Source organism: Sorghum bicolor, chromosome 3, assembly GCF_000003195.3.
Source record: "Sorghum bicolor cultivar BTx623 chromosome 3, Sorghum_bicolor_NCBIv3, whole genome shotgun sequence".
NCBI classification, from domain to species: Eukaryota; Viridiplantae; Streptophyta; class Magnoliopsida; order Poales; family Poaceae; genus Sorghum; species Sorghum bicolor.
In genome coordinates, this window is record NC_012872.2 from 56106118 (window position 1) to 56131361 (window position 25244).

General features: G+C 42.9%; 3 protein-coding genes across 3 annotated transcripts; 1 reads left to right on the forward strand and 2 right to left on the reverse strand.

The window, feature by feature from the left end:
- On the reverse strand, positions 3225 to 8227 carry LOC8054902 (uroporphyrinogen decarboxylase 1, chloroplastic). The gene is made up of 5 exons (XM_002458137.2): positions 8027 to 8227; positions 7564 to 7952; positions 6400 to 6684; positions 5531 to 5766; positions 3225 to 3587 (listed from the first exon to the last, which is right to left on the reverse strand). Exons 1-5 carry the CDS (start codon positions 8160 to 8162, stop codon positions 3419 to 3421), a joined length of 1215 nt encoding a protein of 404 aa, XP_002458182.1. The 5' UTR covers positions 8163 to 8227; the 3' UTR covers positions 3225 to 3418.
- Positions 14565 to 19312, forward strand: LOC8054903 (calcium-dependent protein kinase 1). The gene is made up of 8 exons (XM_002455929.2): positions 14565 to 15373; positions 16089 to 16232; positions 16330 to 16482; positions 17010 to 17125; positions 17225 to 17392; positions 17786 to 17913; positions 18002 to 18101; positions 18791 to 19312. The coding sequence occupies exons 1-8, from the start codon at positions 14692 to 14694 to the stop codon at positions 18875 to 18877; spliced, it is 1578 nt and encodes a 525-aa protein (XP_002455974.1). The 5' UTR covers positions 14565 to 14691; the 3' UTR covers positions 18878 to 19312.
- On the reverse strand, positions 19743 to 23450 carry LOC8084848 (probable protein ABIL1). The gene is made up of 9 exons (XM_002458138.2): positions 22772 to 23450; positions 22485 to 22567; positions 21557 to 21707; positions 21371 to 21470; positions 21193 to 21276; positions 20768 to 20840; positions 20619 to 20668; positions 20429 to 20511; positions 19743 to 20255 (listed from the first exon to the last, which is right to left on the reverse strand). The coding sequence occupies exons 1-9, from the start codon at positions 22877 to 22879 to the stop codon at positions 20100 to 20102; spliced, it is 888 nt and encodes a 295-aa protein (XP_002458183.1). The 5' UTR covers positions 22880 to 23450; the 3' UTR covers positions 19743 to 20099.

The window sequence follows — 25244 nt, forward strand, 5'->3', positions numbered from 1 at the left end:
TTCATCAAATAGAAGGGCGGCTCCAAAAATGACAGTCTCCCTAAACTGATTGAAGCCAACAAAAACACCAAAAGGCATGTATTCTTTGTTTGTGCCAAAAGTAGTGTCGAATGTCACCACATCACCAAAATGAGCATAATCAACTAACATCTTGGCATCAGCCCAAAATATATTGGTTTTGTGTTCTTCCGCATCCAATTGAACAGCATAGTGGAAAGAAGGGTTCTCACACATCTTGTCTTGGAAATACTTTAACATGCTTCCTGCCTGACCATATGCCGACTCCCTCTGGTGCCTACCCTACAAGTAATTTTTGTGATCCCGACAAGTGTAGCTAAGATTTATTCGTCCTCCAACTTGGCGACTAGCCAACTCATGTGCCGCTTTCGGTCTAATTCCAGAATCATCAGCTGCCTCAATTTCAAATGCTTGCACTTCTAAAATTTTCCTCTGTGACGTCATTAAATGAGAGGTTTGTGGCAAGTGAAGCACATGGTTGTGTTGAAGAATCAGATCAAGTACTTCATAATTCCCTGTCACTCTATCTAATGTAATACCCATACGAACCGGACAACATGTTCTTGTTTCAGCTCGAGGATCTTTTGTCACATGATCTCTCCTGTCTCGTGCTCGACAGCCTTCCTTGGCACACACATATCTACACGAAGTTACCCTTTTATCAGATTTGCTTTCATTTGAATACCGTTTTCTGACCTCAAAACCTGCATGACCCCCTTAATCTACCCAAAATGACCAAGCATCATCCAAGTTTCTAAATTTCTGACCAATATGAGGTACCCAAATTGGAGTTGCATTCTCTCTGTATACAAATACATGGTCATTGGCTCATTGCTACACGTCTAGAAGCAAAGAGGAAAAAATTGAATGCAACCATTACTTACTTGTTGGGTTCTGCCATTAGTATCACAGGAAGGAAGAACAAAATGAGAAGCCGATCATCAACCAGTTCGCAACTTCACGGCAAGCGCGTCAATCACCACTTCGCCAATCGCGGCACCCTCACATGGTAGCTTCACGAGGATGTCGCTCCATGGCGTGATGATTCCGGCTGGCGCGACAAGCGGAGCAGACGCAAGGGCAAAGGCGAGCGCGACCTGGCGGCGGCGGCGGCGGCAACGCAGACGCGGCAAAAACCTTCGCTCGATGATTTTTGGCGCCTAAAGCAGTCACTGAGCGGCAAAATAGGTTCCCTCAGCCACAACATGGGCCTTACTTGGACTGTTTTCTATGTTTGGGCTGGGCAGGCTGAGAGTGGGAAAGCTGAGATGCGCAGTCATCGTTGGATCGCAAATGGACGGCATCAGGTATAGAGAAAGTCACCTGTGACTTTTCTGAAGGAAGTCAGAGAATCTGGATTGGGGAAGAATGATCTGCTAATGACGAGGCCACATATAAAACAGGTGACATAATAGTTTGGCAAAAAAAATTCATCTATATGTCATTTAAATGCAATTGAATTGCTTAGCACTTCACTATATGAGAAAACATGGCCCCTTAGGGGGTGTTTGGTTTGGACAGGTTCTATAATAGTTTCGTCTTATTTGACATTTAGTATCTAATCATAGACTAATTAAGCTTAAAAGACTCTCTAGCTGTGTTTTTAATTTCATAAATAGTTTATATTTAGTAGTCTATGCATATATGTAAATATTCGATATGATGAGCGGTAAACCAAACGGAGCCTTAGACTGTCCACGGTGTAGCCGAGGCTGGAAAAAGAATCTGTATGCCGCATCTTCACAGTGTGCATCAAAGCGAGTTTTGTAAATATAAATTGTTTTCAATGTTTGACTCAAATCTTGTCCAAAACGACTTCTAGATCCTATACGGAAGGAGTATAGTGATTCAATGCCGTCAGCTGACACGGTAGTTTGAACATCATGGAGATCATAACCGAGATTTGCCACCTATTGACCGCTCTTCATATGTAGAGCACTTGTAAGTTATAACAATACAAATGCAAAGTAGTAGTAGCTTTGTTAAGGCACATTTTAATGTGTTCTACTAAGGAAGACAAGTGTCTTTTTTTATCCATTATAAATTGATATTTTAAAATGATTATTAGTAAGAGCAACCATTTTTGTGACATAATTTTTAAATGGACTCTCATGTGTTGAAAACAGTGTAAATTTGCTTGGATGAAAAAGTATTGTTCACCGATTTATTATAAGAGGAAAACATTGTCCCATAAAACTTATCATCTATACCATGTCACCTATATTTTAGGTTAGTTAACATAAGAAAACTACAGTTTTTGTAGGACCTGCAACGGATTCATTATAATTGTAGAAGTAGCATATGCTAGGGGCACCAAAAGAAGAATATGGACAATCCACTACGTCCTCCTTAGTTAGTACCTGGCTCGCTCGACTTAGCATAACTCGCTTCGTTTATACTCCCTTCATCCCAAATTGTAAGTCATTCCAAAAATCTTGGAGAATCAAACTTTTCTAAGTTTAACCAAATTTATATTACAAAATAATAATTATTATGATACTAACTAAGTATCATTAGATTCTTTCTTAATTATATTTTCATAGTATACTCACTTTACGTTACAAATCTTAGTATTTTTCACTATAATTTTGGTCAAATGTGAAAATGTTTTGACTCTCCAAGATTCTTGGAATAACTTACAATTTGGGATGGAGTGAGTATTTTTCAACAAGTCATGCTAGCATTTTAGCTTGTATATTTAACTCGCAAAAACTGACTTGCAAGCCTAACGAGCCAAAACTATTGACCTTAAACTTGTGCTTGTTTTAGCTCCTGTAGTTAACAACCAAGACTAAGGAGCCAAAGCTATTGGACTTAAATTTGTATTAGTTTTGTATGACTTGATGCATTGCACTTTACAAATTGATTGATGGCTGGATCCAGATCATGTAATTTGGAATTAGTATGGCTCTATCACTTTGTTTTAGATGGATGTATGAATAATAAATAATAATAGATTATGGATGCATTATGTATGGTACAATGTATGCATTATTGTTGTTATTTATCTGTTTGATTTAAGCCTTATGGATGGGTTGCTTTTGTATTATTACCATTCTAAAACTTTAGATAAATGCTCAAACAAGCCTGAGCTGAGCTGGCCTTCTGGCTCAATAAGCGATCTGAGCTGGCTCATCCAGCCCCCCAGCTCTACTTCAAAACCAGGTTGCATGCATCATGCATCCCTTCTTCAGTCTGAAGAATAATGGAACAGACAAACAGTGAATAAAATTGCATTTGCTCTGCTGCCGATCTCTACAAGACATATCCAGGCTTCAACAAAATGAGTGTCTCTTGAAAGGTAGGATGCAGACAACACTAGGAATCTACTGTGACTCTAGATGATATATGGCAGATCAAATAGACTACTTGATGGAAGATGGGAATGCCATTGCCGCTGTCAAGCAACAGGCTGCAGTTCTTCGGCAACAGAACCTTGGAAAAGGGTGTCATATCTCAAGCTCCTTGTGACATCAAAGAAATGTGCTACAGCTTCTTCAGGTGTTTTCTGAAGTACACCATGGCCCAGGTTAAGTATATGACCTTTTGGACCAGCTGATTTCACAACCCTGCAGAGCAGGCAGTAAGAGACAAAAATCATTATCAGTTCATAGCAACTAATCCTGAAAAGGAAATTGGAATGTAATGACTGGAGGCAAAGCCCATTTATGCTTGTGCACCAACCATCCCATGCAACAAAAAACAAACAGTAAGGCTTAATGATAGTAATGATACTATACATGTTTCATGATATTACTGAAAACATAAAAGAAGATACGGATTGTGTGACAATCATTTATTCCCTATTCTTCAGTCAATAGTTCAATAGATCTAAGGACGAATATCCATTGGTAGTTTGGTAATTAGTACACAACCTTTTTCTTGAATACATAGGGGATAGTTTGGTACACAACTGAAGGTTTGAATCAGAACTACTCACTGATAAGTACTGAGAAGATCATTGTGTGTTTTTTTTTTTGACAACAAGAGAAGATCATTGTTAACTACTGAGCTTTGCAAACTGTACAGCTGCACTACTGATTGATAACTACTAAGAAGATCATCGTTGTGATGGTGTAACAAAATACATGAAGGGGCTGATTGGTGGTGCATAAACACTTATCCAGGCTCCCGTGCAGGTGGCCTTTGTTTGGATGGTTGGACTTAGTCATATGCAGCATACCGCAGTGCAAAAAGGGCGAGTATGCAAAAATTAGTCGCATCCATGGCTGCAGGCCAAGAGAGAGCTGCCAGCAAGAGCGTGTCGACCACCACCTTGCGGCCATAGTAGCTGATGCGGAGCGCAGACTCGAGTGAGGGAACACAGACGCAAGGGTTGAGCACGCACAGCAATGCGACGAGCCACAAGAGCTCGCCTCACGCATGGAGCTCGTCCACGAGCAGGCTGCGGGGCAGCCACAAGGGAGACAAGCATGCGCAGAAATGCTGGGGAACTGCACACAGATGGAACTGACAAGCACCTGGCTTGGAGGAGCAACACTGGAGTGGGATCCGTCTCGAGGCCTACAGCGGCGATGAAGTATGGAGAAGGGAATGAGAACTCGATTTACAAGATTTGGATCACATCTCCAAGCCATGAAGAAGTGGGAGTAGGGAATCAATATTATTTTAATCCAACTCCAGGTTGTGGGGCGAATTGGAAAGAAATACACAGATTTGGGATTCAAATAACGCTGAGAAGGAACTCGATTTGCAGCTTCAGTCAATTGGACAAGTGTTGAATTTGGGCTGACAGCTGGCTGTGAGAAGATGAACTGTTTTCCAAGGAGATGATTTGTGATTAGCAGGAGCAGCAGAGAGAGCAAAAGGAGAAGGAAGGCCTGCTGCTTTGGATTTTGGGGACGGAGGTGGTAATGATGCTGTTCATGTCATATGACCAGGAACGGCAGAAAGGATGAGGGAGATGAAGAAAAAGGAATGAGGTGATAGAGTTTAGGCCTACCACAGTAACAAAGAGGTGACTGCATCCAACTCAATGCAAGCAACCAAACACAATCCCCTACAATGAAAAAGGGCTATGCAAGCAAACCAAACACACGTCATTGCATGCAGTTATACAGGCTAAGGTCTGTGCTGCATACTCCCTCTGTCCCAAAAAGAGTGACGTTTTTTACTTTTAGAAATCGTATTTGACCGTTCGTCTTATTCAAAAATTTTATGTAAATTATAAAATAAATAAATCATTAGTAAAGTATCTCTAATGATAAAATAGGTCTTAACAAAATATATAATATTTATGTAAAAATTTTGAATAAGACAAATGATCAAACAAGATGTCTGAAATTCTAAAACTACACTCTTTTTGGGATGGAGGGAGTAGGGTGTAATGCAGGTTTATCATAGTGCACGCAACCAACCATACCCGACATGAAGATGTATACTACTCAGGCAGCACTTTAGGTGATCGCATTAATGAATTGCACATGAGCACTAACCAAAAACTCAAAATAATGTAAATAAATTAAATGGAAATCTTTGAGCCTTTACTAACCTATGAATTTCATCAGTCAGTACTGGTAATGGTGAGAACAGAAATGCTGGATCCACATTCCCTTGTACACTAATTCCATTACCAAGGCGCCTCCTTCCATCAGACATGTCCACTGTCCAGTCAAGCCCAATAACATCAACTCCTGTGTCCTTCATGCGCTCAAGTAAACCTCCATTTCCATTTATATACAACACAAGGGGTACATGAGGGCACTCTTTCTTAATCCTACTCACAATCTGTCGAAGAAATAGAAAAGCTTAATGAACAGAATCAGGAAATCTAAAACTTGCATGAAATCTTTTAATTGAGCTCTAAATAACAGTCTACACGCTATATGATATTTTGCACATTTTTCTAGGTCAAGATGAAATTCTGAATTTTTCCTTCTAAATACACCAAGTTTGTGGAAATTACCGTAATGACCAAGTAAGGCAGTTATATACAATGTGCTAGTTTCAGTATTGAAGATATGCAAACCAAATTACAGGAACATATCATACAGTATCTAAAATTCCAATTCCATGTGGACTGAAAACATGCTGCTGATGTAAACACCAGGTACTTGTTATTTTGAAAGATTGCCACTTTCTAGATTCCACTTTCGTGGTTATAAGGAACTCGTGGTCATAACCATACCTAGTCTTGCAATGTGCCAATGCGGTACCATAAATTGCAGGGGATTAATGCGGTACCATAATATGCAAACCAATATGAGAAGCATTTCGAGAGTAGTTCTTAGGAGATACTGAGCTTTAGAGCATTTAGTGGGAGCCATCAATGTTGTACTAGAAGACAGTGCAGATACATAGCAACACCACCAACCATAAAGATGGTAATACATGAAAGCAGTTAAAGTAAGGAAGAGTCACCTGTTTGATATATGGTTTTGACCACTGCTCCCACACATGAGGTGGAAGTTGTCCACCCCATGAATCAAATATCTGTATACACTGGGCCCCAGAGTTAACTTGGTAAATGATATAGTCAGATATCGCTTGTGCAAGGTGAGAAAGAAGACTCCTCAAGACATCTGGAGCTGTATGGCACATGCTCTTTATATTTGTGTATGTGTTGGTCATCCCCCCTTCAACAACGTAAGTTGCAATTGTCCATGGGGCCCCCACAAATCCTAGCAAAGCAGCTTTTCCATCAATCTAGAGGATAGAAGAGGAAACAAGATTTATAAGCATCGAAGGAAGTGTAGGGCAGAATGCTTTGCTGAACTATACCCAATCCAATTTGTATCAATAAAACAGCACTCATAAATAAGCTGTTGATGTTCATATACATATTCCGATGAGAAAAAACTGTCAGCAGAATATTCAACAATGAGAACAAGAGGAATATGACTTTGGGTTCAATATAATCACAATCCACTAATTACTAATAGTTATAAATTGAAATGAAATGCCCAACTGCCAAAGTGTATCAGCAGAGATTTCAAACAATCACTGGCATAAATATATAATTCAGATAATAACAAATAATAAGCATTTCATAGACTAATCAATGTCCAGAGAGATTAAGATGTGCATGGCATGTTTCTAAAGTTGCAAGTGTTGGAAAATCATGTTGGTTTTCCGAGGATATACCTCAAATGTCAAGTTTTTCTCATTAACTCATAATAGATCGAAACCTACAACTAAACCACCACAGCAACCTCTTTTTCCTGAAATTTCTTTTCGGCTGTAGGCATTCATAAGCAGCCAAAACACTCTTGAGGCTACCAAAGTGCACGGAATTTGTGACAGTAAGGGCATGATTAAAGTGCAACTGCATCTGCTTGAGGATAGCACTAACCAGTAACTACCAATACTTTCATTCCTAGTATCATTTTCCTGACATGAAGTTAATCGAATCCTTCACACGACAATGCATCTGGTAGTGGTAGATCAAATGCCAACACACGCGTGGACTTCTCATAATACCTTGTGCATTTATAGCTAGCACTATCATTTAGTAATCCCAGAGCACTACGACAAGTAACTCAATGGAACCAGCTTTCTGTAGCATAAAATGCATACAGGAATTACCTCATTTCGCAGAATCTTTAGCGACTCCCCGACGAACTGGAGCATATCAAGGTCGATGGGGACGAGCTCCCTCACCTGCTCTTCGGACCGCACTGGGGATTGGATCACGGGCCCCTTGGAGTCGGAGATATCGAAGGGCACCCCGATGGCCGGCAGGGGCGTGAGTATGTCCGAGAACAGGATGACGCCGTCGGGCGCGAAGGCACGCCACGGCTGCAGCGTGATCTCGACGATGAGGTCCGTGTTCTCGGAGCGCTCCCGGAACGAGGGGTGGCGCTTGGCCAGCGCCTGGTACTCCGCCATGTACCGCCCCGCCTGCCGCATCATCCACGCGGGCGGGCGCGGGAGCCCGTCCTCGCCCCGCGCCGCGCGCACCAGCAGCGGCTCCTCTGGACACGCGGCGTGCAATTCAGATTAGGGGCGAAATGGAGGTGAGTGAGAGAGGAAGGGAATTGGGTTTTACCGGAGGAGGAAGAGGAGGAGGACGGCGAAAGGGATGCGGAGATGGCAGGAAGGCGGCTGCGCCGACGGCGGGTTGAGAAAGAGGGGGGCGCCGCGGAGAGGAAGACGGCCGTCGCGGTGGCCGTCGGAGGCATCATGGCGGTGGCGGTTAACCGTGGGTTCGCCTTTGCTATCTAATCTAATCTTGTTTCGGGGTGAGGGTGATAGACGAAGAGGTCAGGCTCGGGCAGGGGCTGGGGACCTACGCCTGTCCGGCCGGGTGGACGGGCAACTGGTTGCACTGCATAGGCTTTGTTTAGTTTGCAAAATTTTTCAAAATTCTCATTTTATATCAATTTTTTGATCGTATGTATGGAGTATTAAATATAAATGAAAATAAAAATTAATTGTATAATTTACTTGTAATTTGTGAGATGAATTTTTTGAGCCTAGTTACTTCGTGATTGGATAATATTTGTTAAATAAAAACGAAATTGCTACAGTAGCTAAAAACCAAATTTTTTGCGAACTAAACAAGGCCTAAATTTTGAATGGGTATTTTTTTTTGAATGGGTAAATTTTGATCTCCACGTAGCAGCAACTGTGGTATGCAGACAATTTCGCTGACTTCTGTGAGATGCAGTCAAAGCAACTTAATAATAGGTCTATAGTAAAATTAACGTTGATACAAACGAGAGATGAGAGATAACTCGTTTTTATGCAGCTAGATACAAAAGCAAATGCATTAGTGAGCCCAAATAGCACGCTGAACATGGGTCACGAAGGGCGGCCCATATGCGCTCGCTTGCCACTGGAGATGAAGAAGAGGAGGGGCAGCTCGATGGCACGGGGTCGAAGACGAAGAAGAAAGAAGCTGGTGGTCCGCCTAGAGTTTCGGCAACGATGAGTTAGGGTTTCTTCAATTCTGCGAGCTTAGAAAGGACCGGTCGGGGGAGGTAGACCACCTAGGCGGTGGGAAGGAGGTCAGGCGGTTGGTTCGTGGCGGTGGCAGAGGCGACTGGGACAGGTTTAGGGATGGGGGTGCCATGGTTGGAGCTTGGAGCTTAACGTCGTCGTCGACGAGCATAGCCATGGTGGAGCTCCGACAAGAGGGGGAGGAAAAGAAAGCTATCGTCGTAGGCTCTAGGGTTCTCTGATGACCCCTAGTGCTCGTGGGGGCGGTGGTTGGCAGGGGGGCGAGGAGGAGCAATAACAGTGGCGAGGGCGGGGTCGAGGACAAGCACATGAACGAGAACAATAACTTCGGTCAATCTGAAACCTCCAGTGAGACTGACCTTAGCCTCCGAGGATAAGCACAGGAACGAGGACGATAACAGCAGCGAGGGCAGGGTGGAGAGCACGAGGAGGTAGCGCCGCGAGCTTAAAGATAGATTGCATGCTCCCTCAGCATGTGACTCCACACGTGATAACTTCGGTCGATCTGAAACCTTTACTAAGACTGACTTTAGCCTCCAAGGCTGCTCTAGTGTCTCAACATCAAGCCCCTTTAACTGGCTTTACTAAGTTATAGCATCCCTTTAACTAGTGTTCCTCTATATGGAGACAAGACCAAGGCTTTGTTTAGATTTTTTTTTTTGGATTTGAACACTATAGCGCTTTTGTTTGTATTTGACAATTATTGTTCAACTATGGAGTACCTAGGCTCAAAAGATTCATCTCGTAATTGCAGATAAACTGTGCAATTAGTTATCTTTTTTTATCTATATTTAATTATTCATGCATGTGCCGCAAGATTCGACGTGACAGAAAATCTAAAATATTGGATTTTAGAGTAAACTAAACACTATATGCATATGTTTAAATATTCGATTTTGTTTAATAGATCTAAGGACATTCGATTTTTTATCTATATAATGATTTGGCATGCTCACCTGCGCTTATACGAGTCGACGGGTTGAGGAGACACTTCGCACGGCGGCAGGCACCGCCTGTAGCCTCTGGGCTGCATTGTGCAGAAGCAGCAGGAACAGGTATAAACAGGACCTGTGTGCACACAAAAAAAAGGTATAAACAGGACCTTGTTTAGTTTAAAATTTAAAAAAAATAAGATTTTTCACATAAACAACTGGTAGAATTTAAAACTAGAATGTTATTTTATGAGACAACCGGTAGATTTACACTGTTACATTCTAGTTTTATTGAAACTGTGTAAATCTAACTTTTCTTTGCTATAACATAATAGAAGGGAAGAACCCAAACCAGATAGGCTGATGACGTCCATGTTGGGGAAATCATTCTGCAGGTAACCAAGGCATTCTCAATATCTTTTGACACCATATTCAAACCAACTAGAGTTTACCTAAAGTCGCCTCCGTATGTGGCAACATTAAACTCGTTTGCACAATATTGTAGCTCAACTGAGGCTCATGCTACTGGCACTAGTTTAGGCTCAATATCACATCATATCACCGAAACTTGTCATGCTATACTCACAAATCAAAAAGAGCATTCGGCCTCACTAAGTAGTGTGCCCCAACTTAACATGTCATTTTCAAACAAAAAGGAGCATTCAACCTCGCTAACGTACTCATGCACCTAACATTACCATGCTAACTCATTATGTTACTCTCAAAAACAAAAGGCAGCATTCAATCTACTGATATATATTTTAGCCATATCACCATCGTCATCCATCAGCTACTCTATCTCATCTCTGATCTTAAGTGAAAAAATAGATTGGAATATTGAAAAAAGTCATAAATGGATCGTAGCAAGTAAAAGCATCATTGTGACCATAATTTTACCTTGGACTCTCCTTGTCAAACAAGCTTGCTCTTTAGGTGTCAAACTCGTTCCAAGTTGAGGGAAATAATTTTTGTTACCAGCTCATCTTGTAACGGGTAAGTTTCAGTCTCTAATTCAATAGCCTAAAAAATAGTGAATCACTTTATTTTTACTGATGTTCTACCAAATAATTATCAGTAATATTGGACATATATAACTAAAAGTACACAAACTGATAATGTAGTATAGGTAAGTTCACCATAAATATGTTAAGATAGTTCTATTATTAGTAAAATTTGGCGGTGGTAACTCGTAAGCAATCTGAGATGCACAAATAAGAGAAATGAGAAAATAGATCAAGAAACACTAAAACTAATAGCTGACATGGTACACCAAACTTTGGTAGAGATTCTATTGCGCGCTAATCCTACGCTGAAAACTGGTTTCCATCTCCCACATGTATTTGAGCAAACAGGTGGATGATATTGCGTACCTTGAAGCACGGGAGCAGCACCACAAAAGGCAGCCCGCCGCCGACACAGCATAGCGAGCACTGGCAACAGCAGGGTTGGGGCACGGAAGCACTACCCGACGTCATCTGCACGCCGTCGGCCATGTCCACCTCTCCCTGCTCAGGCTTTCCCCTAGCCCGCGCTGTCGTAACATGCTACAGTTGTGTGTGTTCCTAGTGAGGAGATTCTTGAGACCAATTTTGCAGGCACTGTTGCAATATGATCTGAATTATAACATGAGTCCTATAGAGGCGTTTAGAGGGCCCGTGATTTTGGGTTATGTTTATTAGCAGATTTGTTTCTGTATTTGACTGCAGTCAGTCTGTCCTATAAATACATCTTGTAACTTGTATGAGAAGAGTTGAGAGAGAGAAACAACTTATTATATTCCCTGGGTTCTATAAACTCTTATCATATAGTGAAGATCGTCGATTGACGCCCGTAGTTTTTTCGCAAGGGTTTTCTATATAAAAATTTGTGTCTCGTGTTCGATCTATTATTGTATTATCTCGTAACACGCACACGTGGAGCAGCGGGCGCTGTGTGAGGAGGGGACATCGGAGCCTAGCTTGCCGACTCTGACATGGCCTGTGGAGGCGCGAGATGGTGCAAAAAACTGGCGATTGAGGCGGGGTAGCACAGGGAGGGATGATTGGAGTCGGAGATGGCGTCGCACATGGCGTGGGTCAGGTCCTTGGACCATGTCTGAGCACCGCCTCAGGTAACTCCTTAGACCTAGGGTTGACACGGGCGCCGCTAGAATAGGTGCACCGCGGGCACACCAAAAGTAGACGACAGCAGACAACACACTACACGCAGGCAGGGTCAGCGACAGCAGCGAAGGTGTAGCCGCGGAGCGGTATTGATCCCCGCCATGGCGATCTACGCGATGCCGCCGTTCATGGGGGATTGGTGTGGAGATATCATGTGCCTTGGCCGTCGTAGCCCTGCCCTTGCCCTTGCCCTCCCTCTGGCAGGCAGCGTCCCCGCAACATGTCAGCGAGAAGGAAGAACAAAGAGACGAGAGAGTGGCTAGAGTTGGCGTGGTCTGAATTTGAGAAATACATGTGACAAAATATACTACTTCAATTATCCCTATAATACTATTCAAACATTGTTTTTTTCTATTATAAATTTACCATTCTATCCTTAATTACATAAAATTAAGGGCTGGTCCCACCAATTTTAGTACGCACTTAGTGTATATAGTCCCAATATTTAGTACATACTTGGTGTCTTCTGGTGTCTCTCTAATTGGTTCCTCTTAGTTTCTTATGAGCCATCCATTTTTTAACAACATTTGCAAAAAATTATAAAAAAAACAATGGGAATTTGCGGATCCGCTCCTGTCTATTTCATCGATCCTGCGTGCCGTCGTGGACTCTCATGGATTGGTTTGTGAGGTGAGTTGCGCTTGACCATGTGAATTTAATTAATCAGTTGATGATGCCGGCGCACGGTGCCGATGTTGAGGACGATCGAGTTTCCTTTACCAAGACAAGATGACCATGCAAGCTGTGGAAGGTCCGATCCGATCCCACACGGATATATTACGACATATATCTCCTAACTGTTCTGGACCAGTTCTCACTTTCTCGTGATCTTTCAAGAACAGTTCTCACTTTCTCGTGATCTTTCGGTAAAATAAGTTCTCACTTTTTCTTACTGATTGGATGAGAGAAGATGAACACGTATGGATGTGAAATATGATTCAGACTGATGAAGGAACACAAGACGTACACAAAAATTTCTTGAGCAGCGGCCGGTACAGGGTACGTGCTGTCACATGAGATTTAACAATAATGTATCTGCATTGTTAGATCCTGCTAGCCGTTGTCACTTGTCAGGCATTCTTGAAGCTACACACGGCCATTCGTCAGCCATGGAAGATGGATGTAGCAAGTTGTGCTGCCCAGCATCCGCCTAATCTGGATTGCTCTATATATATGATGACCACTCTAATGTTTCTGTGGATGAATCAGAAAACAGCTCAATTATGTACACTTTTAATATACCTTGATTCTTATGTTCCTTGAAGTGTATGTATTTCAAACTCATATATATATATATATATTCCCATATCTAAACACAAATGTGTATTATTCATACTATCTCTGAACATGTATCCACTCATAGAGCCTGTTTGGCACCTCTCGCCTTTCGACTCTGGCTCCTTTAGAGGAACCCTGCCAAACATTTTTCTGAAGAAACCGTGTTTGAGTAAAAAGTAGAGGGGATGTTTATGATATTGTTTTATCTATTCATTTTAGCTCCATTTCATTTAAAAATTTACATAGGGGGTGTTTAGTTCAAAAAATGCAAAATGCCAACTACTTTGGAATAATGGAATGCAAAATGACAAAATTTTCAAGGTCATGTTTAGGTCTATTAAAAATACAGAATTTATTGCTCTCATGAGGACCTCTTGAGGCTCTCTTGGAGGGTTTTTTGGTCTCTTGAGGCCAGAATTCAAAATAGAGAATAATTACTTTTTACTAAATTTTTACATGATATTTAGTTACATTTTATAAAATGATGAATCAAAATCTAAAATTTTTGGAATAAAAGGAGAACTAAGCGCCCCTTACTAAACCTTACGCAGACGCGTGAGCTCTGTGGATACGTGGATTCATATACATACGATAATTATTATTTACCTTGGTAGATTGAGCTTGTTAAGTTTCTTGATGGTGTGCAACAATTTCAATTGAGCCTGGAGTAATAGTTGAGAGACCAAAATGACTATTCTGTCTTTTATATAAATTTAGTTAAAATTCAAACTGTTTGACTCATTAAATTGCATCTTTTTAGACGGAGCTAGTAACTCCAAACGTCCCTGAGCAACCGGCAAGATCCAGCCGAGGGTTACGGCCGAGGCAGCCGGGCCTGGACGCGGACCAACCCTGTCGCTACCCAGAAAAATATCCCCACGCGGGCAGTGTCACGAACGCCGCGCTCGCAGCGGAAGGAAAGAAATCACGGTGACCACCAGCTGACCAGGAGCATCCCAGCAAAAGCACAAGACGCTGTGACCCCACGGCCCCGTCGCGGTCGCGCTCCCGTCCCCACCACACATCCGCTCACACCGCCGCTGGGCGGCCACCGAGACCTCACCGGACACCGGCTCCCTCGTGCTCAAATCTCAATCTCCACGGAAACCGCCCACGCCCACACGCCACGCCACGCCACGCCACGGCTGTCGCGCAGTCGCGCTCGCGCGCCGGCACACCGCGCACCCGCTCTGCCTTCGCTCGCCGCACCCAATCCCACGGACTACGACCCAACGCGCCCTCCTCACCCACGCGCTTGTGATCAGCGCAGGCCGCGCTCGTTTTCCCCAGTCCTCTCCAGTCTCCACACAGTTTCCACTTCGGTCGAGGACACACCTCCTCCCCCTCCCCTTCGTCACACCCCAGCCCGGCAGGCAGCCATGGGCAACCGTGCGTCGCGCTACAACCGCCCCGCCGCCGAGCAGCAGCCGGCCTCGTCGACCCCGCCCAAGCCCCAGACCCAGCCGCCGCCGACGCAGCAGCAGTACCAGCAGGCCCCGCCGCCGCAGCAGCCGCAGCCGAAGCCGGCGGCGGGGGCGGGGGCGAGGGCGGTGGGGCGCGTGCTGGGACGGCCCATGGAGGACGTGCGCGCGACCTACACCTTCGGCCGCGAGCTCGGGCGGGGCCAGTTCGGGGTCACCTACCTCGTCACGCACCGGGAGACCGGGCAGCGCTTCGCCTGCAAGTCCATCGCCACGCGGAAGCTCGTCCACCGAGACGACATCGAGGACGTGCGCCGGGAGGTGCAGATCATGCACCACCTCACGGGGCACCGCAACATCGTCGAGCTCCGGGGAGCCTACGAGGACAGGCACTCGGTCAACCTCGTCATGGAGCTCTGCGAGGGCGGGGAGCTCTTCGACCGCATCATCGCCAAGGGCCACTACACCGAGCGCGCCGCCGCCGCGCTCTGCCGCGAGATCGTCGCCGTCGTCCACAGCTGCCACTCCATGGGCGTCTTCCACCGGGATCTCAAGCCCGAGAACTTCCTGTTCCTCAATAACAAGGAGGACTCCCCGCTCAAGGCCACGGACTTCGGCCTCTCCGTCTTCTTCAAGCACGGTGAGAGCTTGATTTTGACTTCATCCCTTCTTCCATATGGATCTTACCGTATCCTTTTGTGATGTTTGACTAGATGTGGATATGGATTTGACTTGACCGATTCGCCGGGCTGGACGGTTTCAGACCCAGCATTGCTAAAATGAGTGTCTATATATGGAAATGGCATTATTCATATCTGTCCTTGTTGCGTGTTGTGTATATGTGTATTTGGGGTAGGGATCCAGCTTAACTTTTTTTTGCGAACATGCGCTGGGACTCAAGCTTTTGGATTAACTCCACTGTTTGGCTGGCCGTAAAAGCGGCTGATGCTGATACTGTGCTGATTTGTTGTGAGAGAAAAACACTGCCTAGCTGTAAAATTCTGCCCGAAATGTGACATTGTGGTGGCATTGTAGATTTGTATTATTTATTCTTTATTAGGCATTGCATTACTTTAACCATTAATCGTTAATTGAAGGAAGCATAACGGATTGAACTTGTGTGAAATGTTTCCGTTGCACAAAACAGGAAATTGTACTATGTTTGTTGGATAAAATTGGGATTGTTCACTTTGCAAAATGTTGGTTTCGTGGAGGATTTGTTGTGGGGCTTAGAAGCTTAGTCTCTTTTCTATATATTATCCCTCTTTGTTTTAGAACCTTAACAAGTGAGATGGTTTGTTTATTTGTATACTGACATGAGCAAACTGAATGAAAATCCATGTTGGATGATGCAGGGGAGATGTTTAAGGATCTTGTGGGAAGTGCGTATTATGTTGCTCCTGAGGTACTGAAACGGCACTATGGGGCAGAGGCTGACATATGGAGTGCTGGGGTTATTCTTTACATCCTTCTGTCTGGTGTTCCTCCTTTTTGGGCAGGTAATGTTTTTCAAACATCTCATTTCAGTCTTTTTTCCCCTTCTATTACTCTTACATAATTGATTGTTTCCCTCACTTCATCGTTTAATTTCACCAGAGAATGAGGATGGTATATTTGATGCCGTTTTGCGTGGTCACATTGACTTCACTTCTGATCCTTGGCCTTCAATATCTAATGGTGCAAAGGATTTGGTTAAGAAGATGCTGCGACCAGACCCAAAAGAACGCCTGACTGCTGCTGAAATTTTGAGTAAGACAACTACTCTCTCTTGCTTTGTATGTCTAGTTGTGGAATCATGTTTCATGTAGTAATTTAGTAGTAAATGGGAGCAATCATTCCTGCTAATTTCTTCCAAATTTTGTGCCTTTTGATATTCCTCCCGGTTCAAATAATGCTGTTTTAAGATTCCTGCTGGTCAAAGTTCTTTTAACTTCGACCACTAATATATAAAGGTTTAAGATAGATGCCATTAGATTTACCATGGAAAGCACCTTTAAAGTATTTATTTATCTTTATTTGAAATTTCATATTTTCATAGAAATTGTATACCAAAGTTTCACCTAAATGACATGTAATTTGTATCAGAGAGCACAAGAGTGCTAAAGGGCTGATAATAGTTATAATATTCCAGAGAGATTTCTCTCTCTTTATATCAAATACCTGTCTGCTTTCTGTCTCTTTCTAAAAAAGGGACCTATCTGCTTTCCATATGAACTGACACACTGAGTATTCATTCGCAAGTGTTGTTTAGCAGTCTAATTATTGTGAGCATACAGACCACCCATGGATTAGAGAGGATGGAGAGGCCCCAGATAAGCCACTTGACATTACTGTCATTGGTAGAATGAAACAGTTCAGGGCAATGAACAAGCTCAAGAAAGTTGCATTGAAGGTGATTGTCTGATTGACTTTGACTCCACAGCATTTATTCTTGCTAAATACTTGATTTTTAGGAGCAGATAATTCTAACATCTTCATTAATTTTAACCAGGTTGTGGCTGAGAACTTATCAGATGAAGAGATTATGGGCCTAAAAGAAATGTTCAGATCCCTGGATACAGATAACAGTGGGACAATTACTCTTGAAGAGCTAAGATCTGGTTTACCAAAACTTGGTACAAAAATTTCTGAATCGGAAATCAAACAGTTGATGGAGGCGGTATGTTCATCCTCCATATCCATATGCTTCGTCGTTTTTCTGTTGATGCGTAATTTCCTTACAATAATTCTTTTTTCTCTTAAGCATTACTATCCCAATTCCTGAATCACATCTCCCACTTGGAAAACTGAAAGCAACTGTCATGGACTGCATTGGACATTTGACTCCACATTCTTTTCCTGTTTTCAAACAAAAACTTTTTAAGAGTTTGTGGTGTTTTTTAATGAATGAATAACACAACATCACAAGTATTTGAAAGGAAACATGGGGAGTAACAAACATGTGAAACTGCTACAGATGTATGAAACATTTGGACATTGTTGATGGAACTATTGGAGTAGTTCAGCAAATACCATTCTGTTTCTTTATTCATGTTTTTAATTCCATGAGCAGGCTGATGTTGATGGAAATGGTACCATTGATTATGGGGAGTTTATATCTGCCACAATGCACTTGAATAGATTGGAGAAGGAAGACCACATACTCAAAGCTTTTGAATATTTTGATAAGGACCACAGCGGGTAACTCCATTTAACTTTGGTTGAACTTGTTCTGCAAATCTGGATTGTTCCCATTTGATTTCCTCACTGTTTAGATCTTTCTGTACAGATACATAACAGTAGATGAGTTGGAAGAAGCTCTGAAGAAGTATGATATGGGAGATGACAAAACAATAAAAGAAATCATTGCTGAAGTAGATTCAGATCATGTGAGTATATATTTTTGTAACACCCCGCATAAAAAATCTGCTTATACATTTTTGTAACACCCCGCGTCAAAAATCTGCTTATATGGCCCAGCTCCCGTTCCATGTGCGGAGCTGGTCCATATAAGCAGATTTTGGACGCAAGGTGTTACAATTTTACAGAGTTCAAGTAAAAGATTAGCTCTTATAAATATTTAAATCAATCAACTTTAAAACCCTGCCTCACTGACATCAGTTATATGGCATGTTACTTGTTGACTTCAACCACTTGACGTGTTCCTAGAATATAGAACGAGTTCTTATAGGAAAAGAAGACCCCAAGATTTGACGTGGTGGGGGCTTGTGTGTTAAAACATGCCGATTAAAATATTTTTTCCTATTTTATATATTATGGATGCATTCACATAGTATTGAGTTATATATATAAGACGTACTAATGAGTTCATGTTGGATAAATTAAACAATATCAAACTGGTGAACGGAAATTCATGGAGAGACTACCAATTTGACTCAAATTTGGTGATAATTAGCAAATGTCCATAATCTCTACAGACCTTCTCAGATAAATCTACATCAGGAATGTCAAAGACCAGTAACCCTTTTGCTTAGCTATAACTCAAAAGTTCAATAGAGGCTGCCTAACTCAATTTGTCAGAGTGCTAACTTTCCCATTTTCTTTTTCTTATTGGCAGGATGGAAGAATTAATTACCAAGAGTTTGTTGCCATGATGAGAAACAACAGCCCTGAGATTGTTCCAAATCGGAGGCGCATGTTCTAACTATCATGTACAATTTTCATTGAATATTTTCAAGAACAATCTGCCCGTAAACATAATCCTGGTCCCATTTTCTTTTTGGAACAGCCGTTAAGAAGACTGTAATGTGAGATCCATGTCTCTGCAGCCCGGACCAGTTTATACCAAAATAGGGTGGTGTTATAGTGACCCGTACTTAGATGCTTTGAGCATCATGGACTCATGGGTGGCAATGTTTATTCCCATTGTACTCCTTGGGGTTGTTCTGCTGCTTCGATCTGAAGCTTTCCTCACCTTTCATTTTAGTTTGTCCTCTCAAGAGTGTTGCCACTTGTGAATTGTTATCATGTGTTGTGGTCCTCGTAATGGTTTATATTAGCGCAGGCATTGTAAAATGGTATTCAGCGACCAGATCAGGTAATGTCATATTGCTTCTGAATAAATATTAGCAGTAACGTAGTTCTGGATTGGCCTTGGTGAAATGCTGATCCATACACGTAGTTCTTTTTTGGGTGAAGATGATTAGATGGCCACCCAAAGAATCATGTGTAGGCACCTGTTCTATGCTCTAAAAAGTGTAATTTGACTTGAGTTTATTTCTTGGAGCATATTTTGACCTTTGGATTCTGCTTATCCAGACTCATATAAATCTAATTCGATACGGTAAGTATTTTTCTATAAACTCGCTTAATAAAGTTAGATAGGTTTGACTTGGACAAAATTAAAACAAACTAATTTCTACCTTTTGAGATGACATGTAATTTACTAGTATTTCGTTATGATAAGACTTTGACCAATAACGGCATGTGATACAAAATCATAATCGTATATATTGTCAAACAGAGGGAGTACACTATTGTTTTATTTCCTTACATTTTCCACTTTCCACTTGAGCCAAATCCAGCAATACACATACTTTAATCAATTAATTACATGGACCACCCACCTCGTATTTCTGGCAGGAAAAAACGTACTCCTTTTACATTCTGTATACACTGACTAGTGAGATGACTCTGAAGTACAAAACTATTATTGTATATATCAATATAAATCATTACATTGAGGTCATCAGCAGGATGCCATTAAGACTCGAATTGAAAGGGTATCAGAAAAGGTTTTATCTCTAGAGCACTAATATACAAGACCCAAATACCATATACAAACATGTATACAAAGTTTCTTCCATGTCCTTAACACTTCCAAATTGGTTTGGCTGGAGCAAACTACAGGCTTGGCTTGCAGTTGATCAACGAACAGAGACGTTTTTCATCTTTGCTGATCTGTGTTTGACAAAGAAAGCGGCTAACATACTTTTTGTGCGAAGCGGTGCCTTCTGGATTTGGCGCCCTCTAGGGTTGTCCAAAGAACTGAATGATGACAAATGCCTGGTCGTGGGCTGATCCTGAAAATGCAGGAAATTGATTGGTTTAGCTTGGGAGCAAATGATTATCCTCTATGATGAACATTTGCGTTATCAAATAAACTGCAAGCTTTAATCAATCTTTAAGCAAATGTTTCAATCGTTTTTTTTACATAAAGGAAACTGGTCGATTTTGTATCTTGTTGTAGGTTTACCTTCATTCCTACATTAACAATATCCAAGCTGGTTATGTTGGACTGCACATTCCTGGACAAGGGAGACGCAGATGATTCCTTGCCTGAAACATAAGCAGCTTCGGATTAAGTATCTGCTCTACATATAGGCTATGCCAAAATCCGCCAAATGAAGACAAAACATAAAGTAAACATATAAGCAATTAAATACCAAGGCGGAAACCACTTGATGAAGGCTTAGTAGTTTTTGTGTCTCCTTGGCTGCAACAAAGCAGATGACAACAGTGTCATACAGGAAGAAGTATCAGGGGAGCAAGTGACCAGTTTAGCAAGACTGAACCAGAGACATGTCTGACTTACGCAATTTCAGATTGATCTGGTCTACTGGTTTTGGAATTCTTCTCGGAAACCAAATGCCACTGAAGGGTCCTTGCTGCAGGGGAAAATGTTTTGTTTCAATACACCAAGTGCTTATATAATACTCCCTCCGTCCACGAAAGAGTCAATTTCTAGAGTTGTCCTAAGTCAAACTTTTTAAACTTTGACCAAATTTCTAGAAAAAAATGCTAAGATTTATAGTATCAAATTAGTATTAGTGTATTAGATTCATCATAGAATATATTTTTATATAATGTGCATTTTATATTATAGATGTTGTTACTCTTTTTTATAAAGTTAGTCAAACTTTAAAAAGTTTGACTGGCACGGATCCTAGGAATTGATTCTTTCGTGGGCGGAGAGAGTACCAAAATTGCAAATGTTTGCATAGAAGGAAGAAGTTGCACCTGAAGAGTAAGGCCTTGGCGTTGAGTCAAAATCAGCATCGGCTTGCATATCAGAAAACGCCTGCATTCTTTTATTTCCAGCATCTAGATCGGAGAAAAAGTCAAAAGGTTAGCTAGTAGCTACGCATTTATCAGTTCCTTCACTCTGAAATTGCATATTTATTGAACAAACCCTTACATGGTACGATGTAATGTTTATGGTGTCTTCTGGCAGCCCCTGTCATCTGCTGTTGCCTAACGCCTTCTTTATCCGTGTATGTCTGGCAAGTAAGGACTTGCTAAACATTGAACCATCAAAATATCAGCTTTGACTATATATTGCACGATGACGACAAATTACTGTGTTATGCCAGCAGTATAGTACCTGGTTCAAGCATGATACTTTCAACTCGAGGGTTGATATTTCTGAAGCCTGCTGCTCGTATAGGTCTGTCAATTTGTAGGCCACTGTGCCAAGATGGTCGACAGCGTTGACCAGGGCCCTGACAGCATAATCCTTCAAGTTGTCCAGCACCCTGATATCAAGAAGCATGGGAAAATGGGATGAGTTAATTATTATCAAGTGGACGTGTTCCACTTCAGCACACTCATTACTTTGCAGAAAGTTCTTCAGTTTAGCAGGAGGGCCCTTGTGTTCTTCTATAGCTATGGAGCTATGGAAGCACTTTTGCAGTGCCCCTGTGTTCTTCTATAGCTATGGAGCTACTTTTGCAGTGCCCCTGGCCTGCGTTCTTCTATGTCTATGGAGTCACTTTTGCAGTGCAGTCAGATACTAGACATCCATTGCGACTGCAATTCCATGGAACGTTGAGATACTGCTGGGGCAGTGCAGAATTCAGATCCTCCAAAAGAAACTGAAGTAAACAACCCGGAAACTCCAAAAATTTCACTTCTGTAAAACCCTGTCAGGCCATGATAATCTTTTACTTTTTCATAATGATGATGCCTCAAGTCTTTTAACATATGATCTCCATAATCAACTGATGTACTTTGCATACGCCCAGCTTTACTTCCTAGGCAGGTATACCCCCTGAACTAATTCCACTACACTAAAACCTACTGCTCGTAGACCTGTAACACCAAACGAAAAGAAAAGAAAACACTAGCCGGAACGTTGAAGCGACCGGTGCGGACTAGGAGCAACAGGTAAACAAATGTTTGCCAATACTTGCCAGGAGCTTGAATTATTATTGCCGGAAACAAAAAATCATCCATTTCATTTGGATTAGAAATCGCACGTACGTGGGAATTCCAAAAGAAAAGGACCAGAGCCAAGAGGAATCTCATCTCACATTTGCTTCTGTTCGCTGTGGAGGTAGGACTTCTCGCAGTACTCCGAGGCCGAGTAGAGCTGCGGCCGCAGGTTCTTGAGCTCCTGCAATCACGGGCGGCGATCGTAAGCTAATTGAGCGCTAAACAAAGCAAGAATCAAGTCGAGGGCAGTCCAGGCTTCCGGGAGACCCGGATCTTCGCACACCAATAATTTCGATCGATCGAACAAGACAAGGAAATATGGATGAATTAGTGGAAGCGAGGATCAGGTCGGATCCGTGCGGGGTACGGTGACGGCGCGCCTGACCTGAAGCGCCTTGACGAAGCTCTTGCTGCGCTCCATGGACGCCTCGTCGACGGTGGTCGGGGCCATCCCGGCGGGCTCAGCGCCAGCCCGCCACGGCTCGTGCTGCATCGCCGTCCGCCGTCCGCCCTCTGCTCTCCCTTCCCCTGGCCCCCCTGACCGACACGCCGTGACGCCGCCGCCGGTTTGCTCGGGGCCGGGGGCGGGAACAGGACGGATATACTACGGGGGAAGCGGAAGGGGCAAGGCACGTGAGGACGAAGCAAGGAACACGCGACCGCCTCTCGCGCGGCTGCGCTCGCTTTTCTTGCCGAGGTGTGTAGCGAGTGCCCGAGTGGTGTACTGGCGGCGAAACGGAACGGTGGCGTCTCTCTCGGTGCAGGAGTGGGACGACTCGGAGTGGGAGGCGTGGAGGGGGAGGCCGGCGGGGGCAGGTAGTGGTGGGGTGCGGTGGTGAGGTGGGCGCGGAATCGGATGGCGACGAGGTGGTGGTTGCCGGTAAACTTTATGGTAGAAGAGTAGTAGGAGGCCCGGCGTCCAGTCTATGGGGGTGAGGAGTGGCGGCAAGATTTGATTGGCGGCGGGTGCCGGAACAGGGATTGGGGGAATCCGGTCCAGTGGATGATCACCGTTGCAGTCGGTCGATCAGGCTGTCTGCTAGTATACTTGCCTTGGTTTGGTGGTGGTGCACACTGGTGGATTGGATCTTGATTCTTGCGGCCGGGCCGCGGTGTCTCGTGGATGATGTCGTCCGTTGGTTCGGCCGTAGCTTTTGCCGCTTTTGCTGTTTGTTTGCTACCAGTCCTCCTGTCCTCTGCTGTTCATTCTTTATGGTCGGTACACTAAACCTGCAGCTTGGAGTAAGTAGGAGTAAGCAACAAACTTTGCAGGTACAAGCAGGTTTGTTATATTAATTAATATAAATGACTAATGGGGCTCATCAGGCCAACACGGTGGGTGATGCTCCTGTCCTGGGTACGCACACACACACCACTGTGGTGTCGAAGAATTTGTGGATCTCGCGACCAACGCGGATCTACAGACCGCATTGGTTTCAGATAAGGCCTGCGTCAGGGAGGAGAAAGTTTCAGAGAATTCCGTGCTTAGCAGAAAAGTCAAACGATGCAGCACCATCAAGCCCGCCGCGCATTGATGGCGATGCGATTGCATTTGCATCTGGATAATGAGGTCACTGGATCACGTTCCCCATGTGCAAACTTCAGCCTCCCGGGTACGAAGCAGACTTCAATTCAGAGATTTTATGTGTGCGAACTGATCAAGCAAGCCGCGGAGCGGTCCTCATGGAGTCATGGCCCATGGGAGTTGTTGCAGGTGCGGCCGTGCTGCAACCCGAGGTTCCCAAAACTTTACCGTAGAACTTTCGTTTGTTTGTGACAAATATTCTCTAATTATGGACTAACTAGGATCAAAAGATTCGTCTCGTGATTTACAGCTAAACTGTGCAATTAGTTTTTGTTTTCGTCTATATTTAATGTTTCATGCATGTGCCATAAGATTCGATGTGACGAGAAATTTTGAAAACTTTTTGGTTTTCAGGGTGAACTAAACAAGGCCCGAGTTCTTGACTGTACGGCCCATTTGAAAATAGGAACACATGGATTTTATTAAAAAAAGGTACATAATTTTTTTATAAAAAATCAGTTCAATTTTATATAAGAAATATAGATAGTAAATAATTTCGCATTTCAAATGTGACCATACTATTTGAAAATATAAATTATCTTTGGGCCTTGTTTAGTTCACCCCAAAAACCAAAAAGTTTTCAAGATTTTCTGTCACATCGAATCTTCTGACACATGCATGAAGCATTAAATACTGACGAAAATAAAAACTAATTGCATAGTTTAACTGTAAATCGTGAGATGAATCTTTTGATCCTAATTAGTCTATGATTGAACAATATTTGCCACAAACAAACGAAAGTGCTACAGTAGCGAAATCCAAAATCTTTTCGCATCAAAACAAGGCCTTAGTTTATGTCATTCAAGAGCAAACTCCTAAGACTTAGCTTATTTGGCACCTAGCTTTAAGCTCATCTTCATAATGGTTTGTCCAGCTTGTTTGGTGTAGTTATTGTCGATGGATTCTTCGTATCGGATACTTTGCCATCGTTCTTGCTTGGACAGATACTTTGTCGTCATCGTCGCTTGCCCCCCTTCATGCTAGCTGTTGAGGGCATGATAGCCCTCCACATATTGCGGTTGCTTTGCCACGTTCACTCTGGTAGATACTTTGCTGACGTGTTGCTCGAGTAGATACCTTGCTACCATAGTCTCATCACTTTTCGGTGGATGTTTTGTCACTGCGGCTTCATCTTCTTTGCTGGTAGCTTTGCGTTAATGTATTCTTCCTTTGCAAGTCCAGTCGGCTAGATTTGTGGTGGAGGGTCTCTCCTTAACGCATTTTTTTGTTCTATTGTCATTTTAGTTTCTAACTACTTTAACCGGCACTATGG

What these genes read in the sequence shown, in the direction of transcription:
- LOC8054903 (XM_002455929.2), top strand. Translation starts at nt 14,692, where the DNA reads ATGGGCAACCGTGCGTCGCGCTACAACCGCCCCGCCGCCGAGCAGCAG. An exon ending in TGTTCCTCCTTTTTGGGCAG is followed by an intron (nt 16,233 to 16,329) that starts GTAATGTTTTTC and finishes TAATTTCACCAG; the next exon opens with AGAATGAGGATGGTATATTT. An exon ending in TCAAGAAAGTTGCATTGAAG is followed by an intron (nt 17,126 to 17,224) that starts GTGATTGTCTGA and finishes AATTTTAACCAG; the next exon opens with GTTGTGGCTGAGAACTTATC.
- LOC8084848 (XM_002458138.2), bottom strand. Translation starts at nt 22,879, where the DNA reads ATGCAGCACGAGCCGTGGCGGGCTGGCGCTGAGCCCGCCGGGATGGCC. An exon ending in TAAACATTACATCGTACCAT is followed by an intron (nt 21,277 to 21,370) that starts GTAAGGGTTTGT and finishes TCTCCGATCTAG; the next exon opens with ATGCTGGAAATAAAAGAATG. An exon ending in CCAGATCAATCTGAAATTGC is followed by an intron (nt 20,669 to 20,767) that starts GTAAGTCAGACA and finishes GCTTTGTTGCAG; the next exon opens with CCAAGGAGACACAAAAACTA.
- LOC8054902 (XM_002458137.2), bottom strand. Translation starts at nt 8,162, where the DNA reads ATGATGCCTCCGACGGCCACCGCGACGGCCGTCTTCCTCTCCGCGGCG. An exon ending in CTCCTCCTCTTCCTCCTCCG is followed by an intron (nt 7,953 to 8,026) that starts GTAAAACCCAAT and finishes CCGCGTGTCCAG; the next exon opens with AGGAGCCGCTGCTGGTGCGC. An exon ending in CTGACTGATGAAATTCATAG is followed by an intron (nt 3,588 to 5,530) that starts GTTAGTAAAGGC and finishes CCTGCTCTGCAG; the next exon opens with GGTTGTGAAATCAGCTGGTC.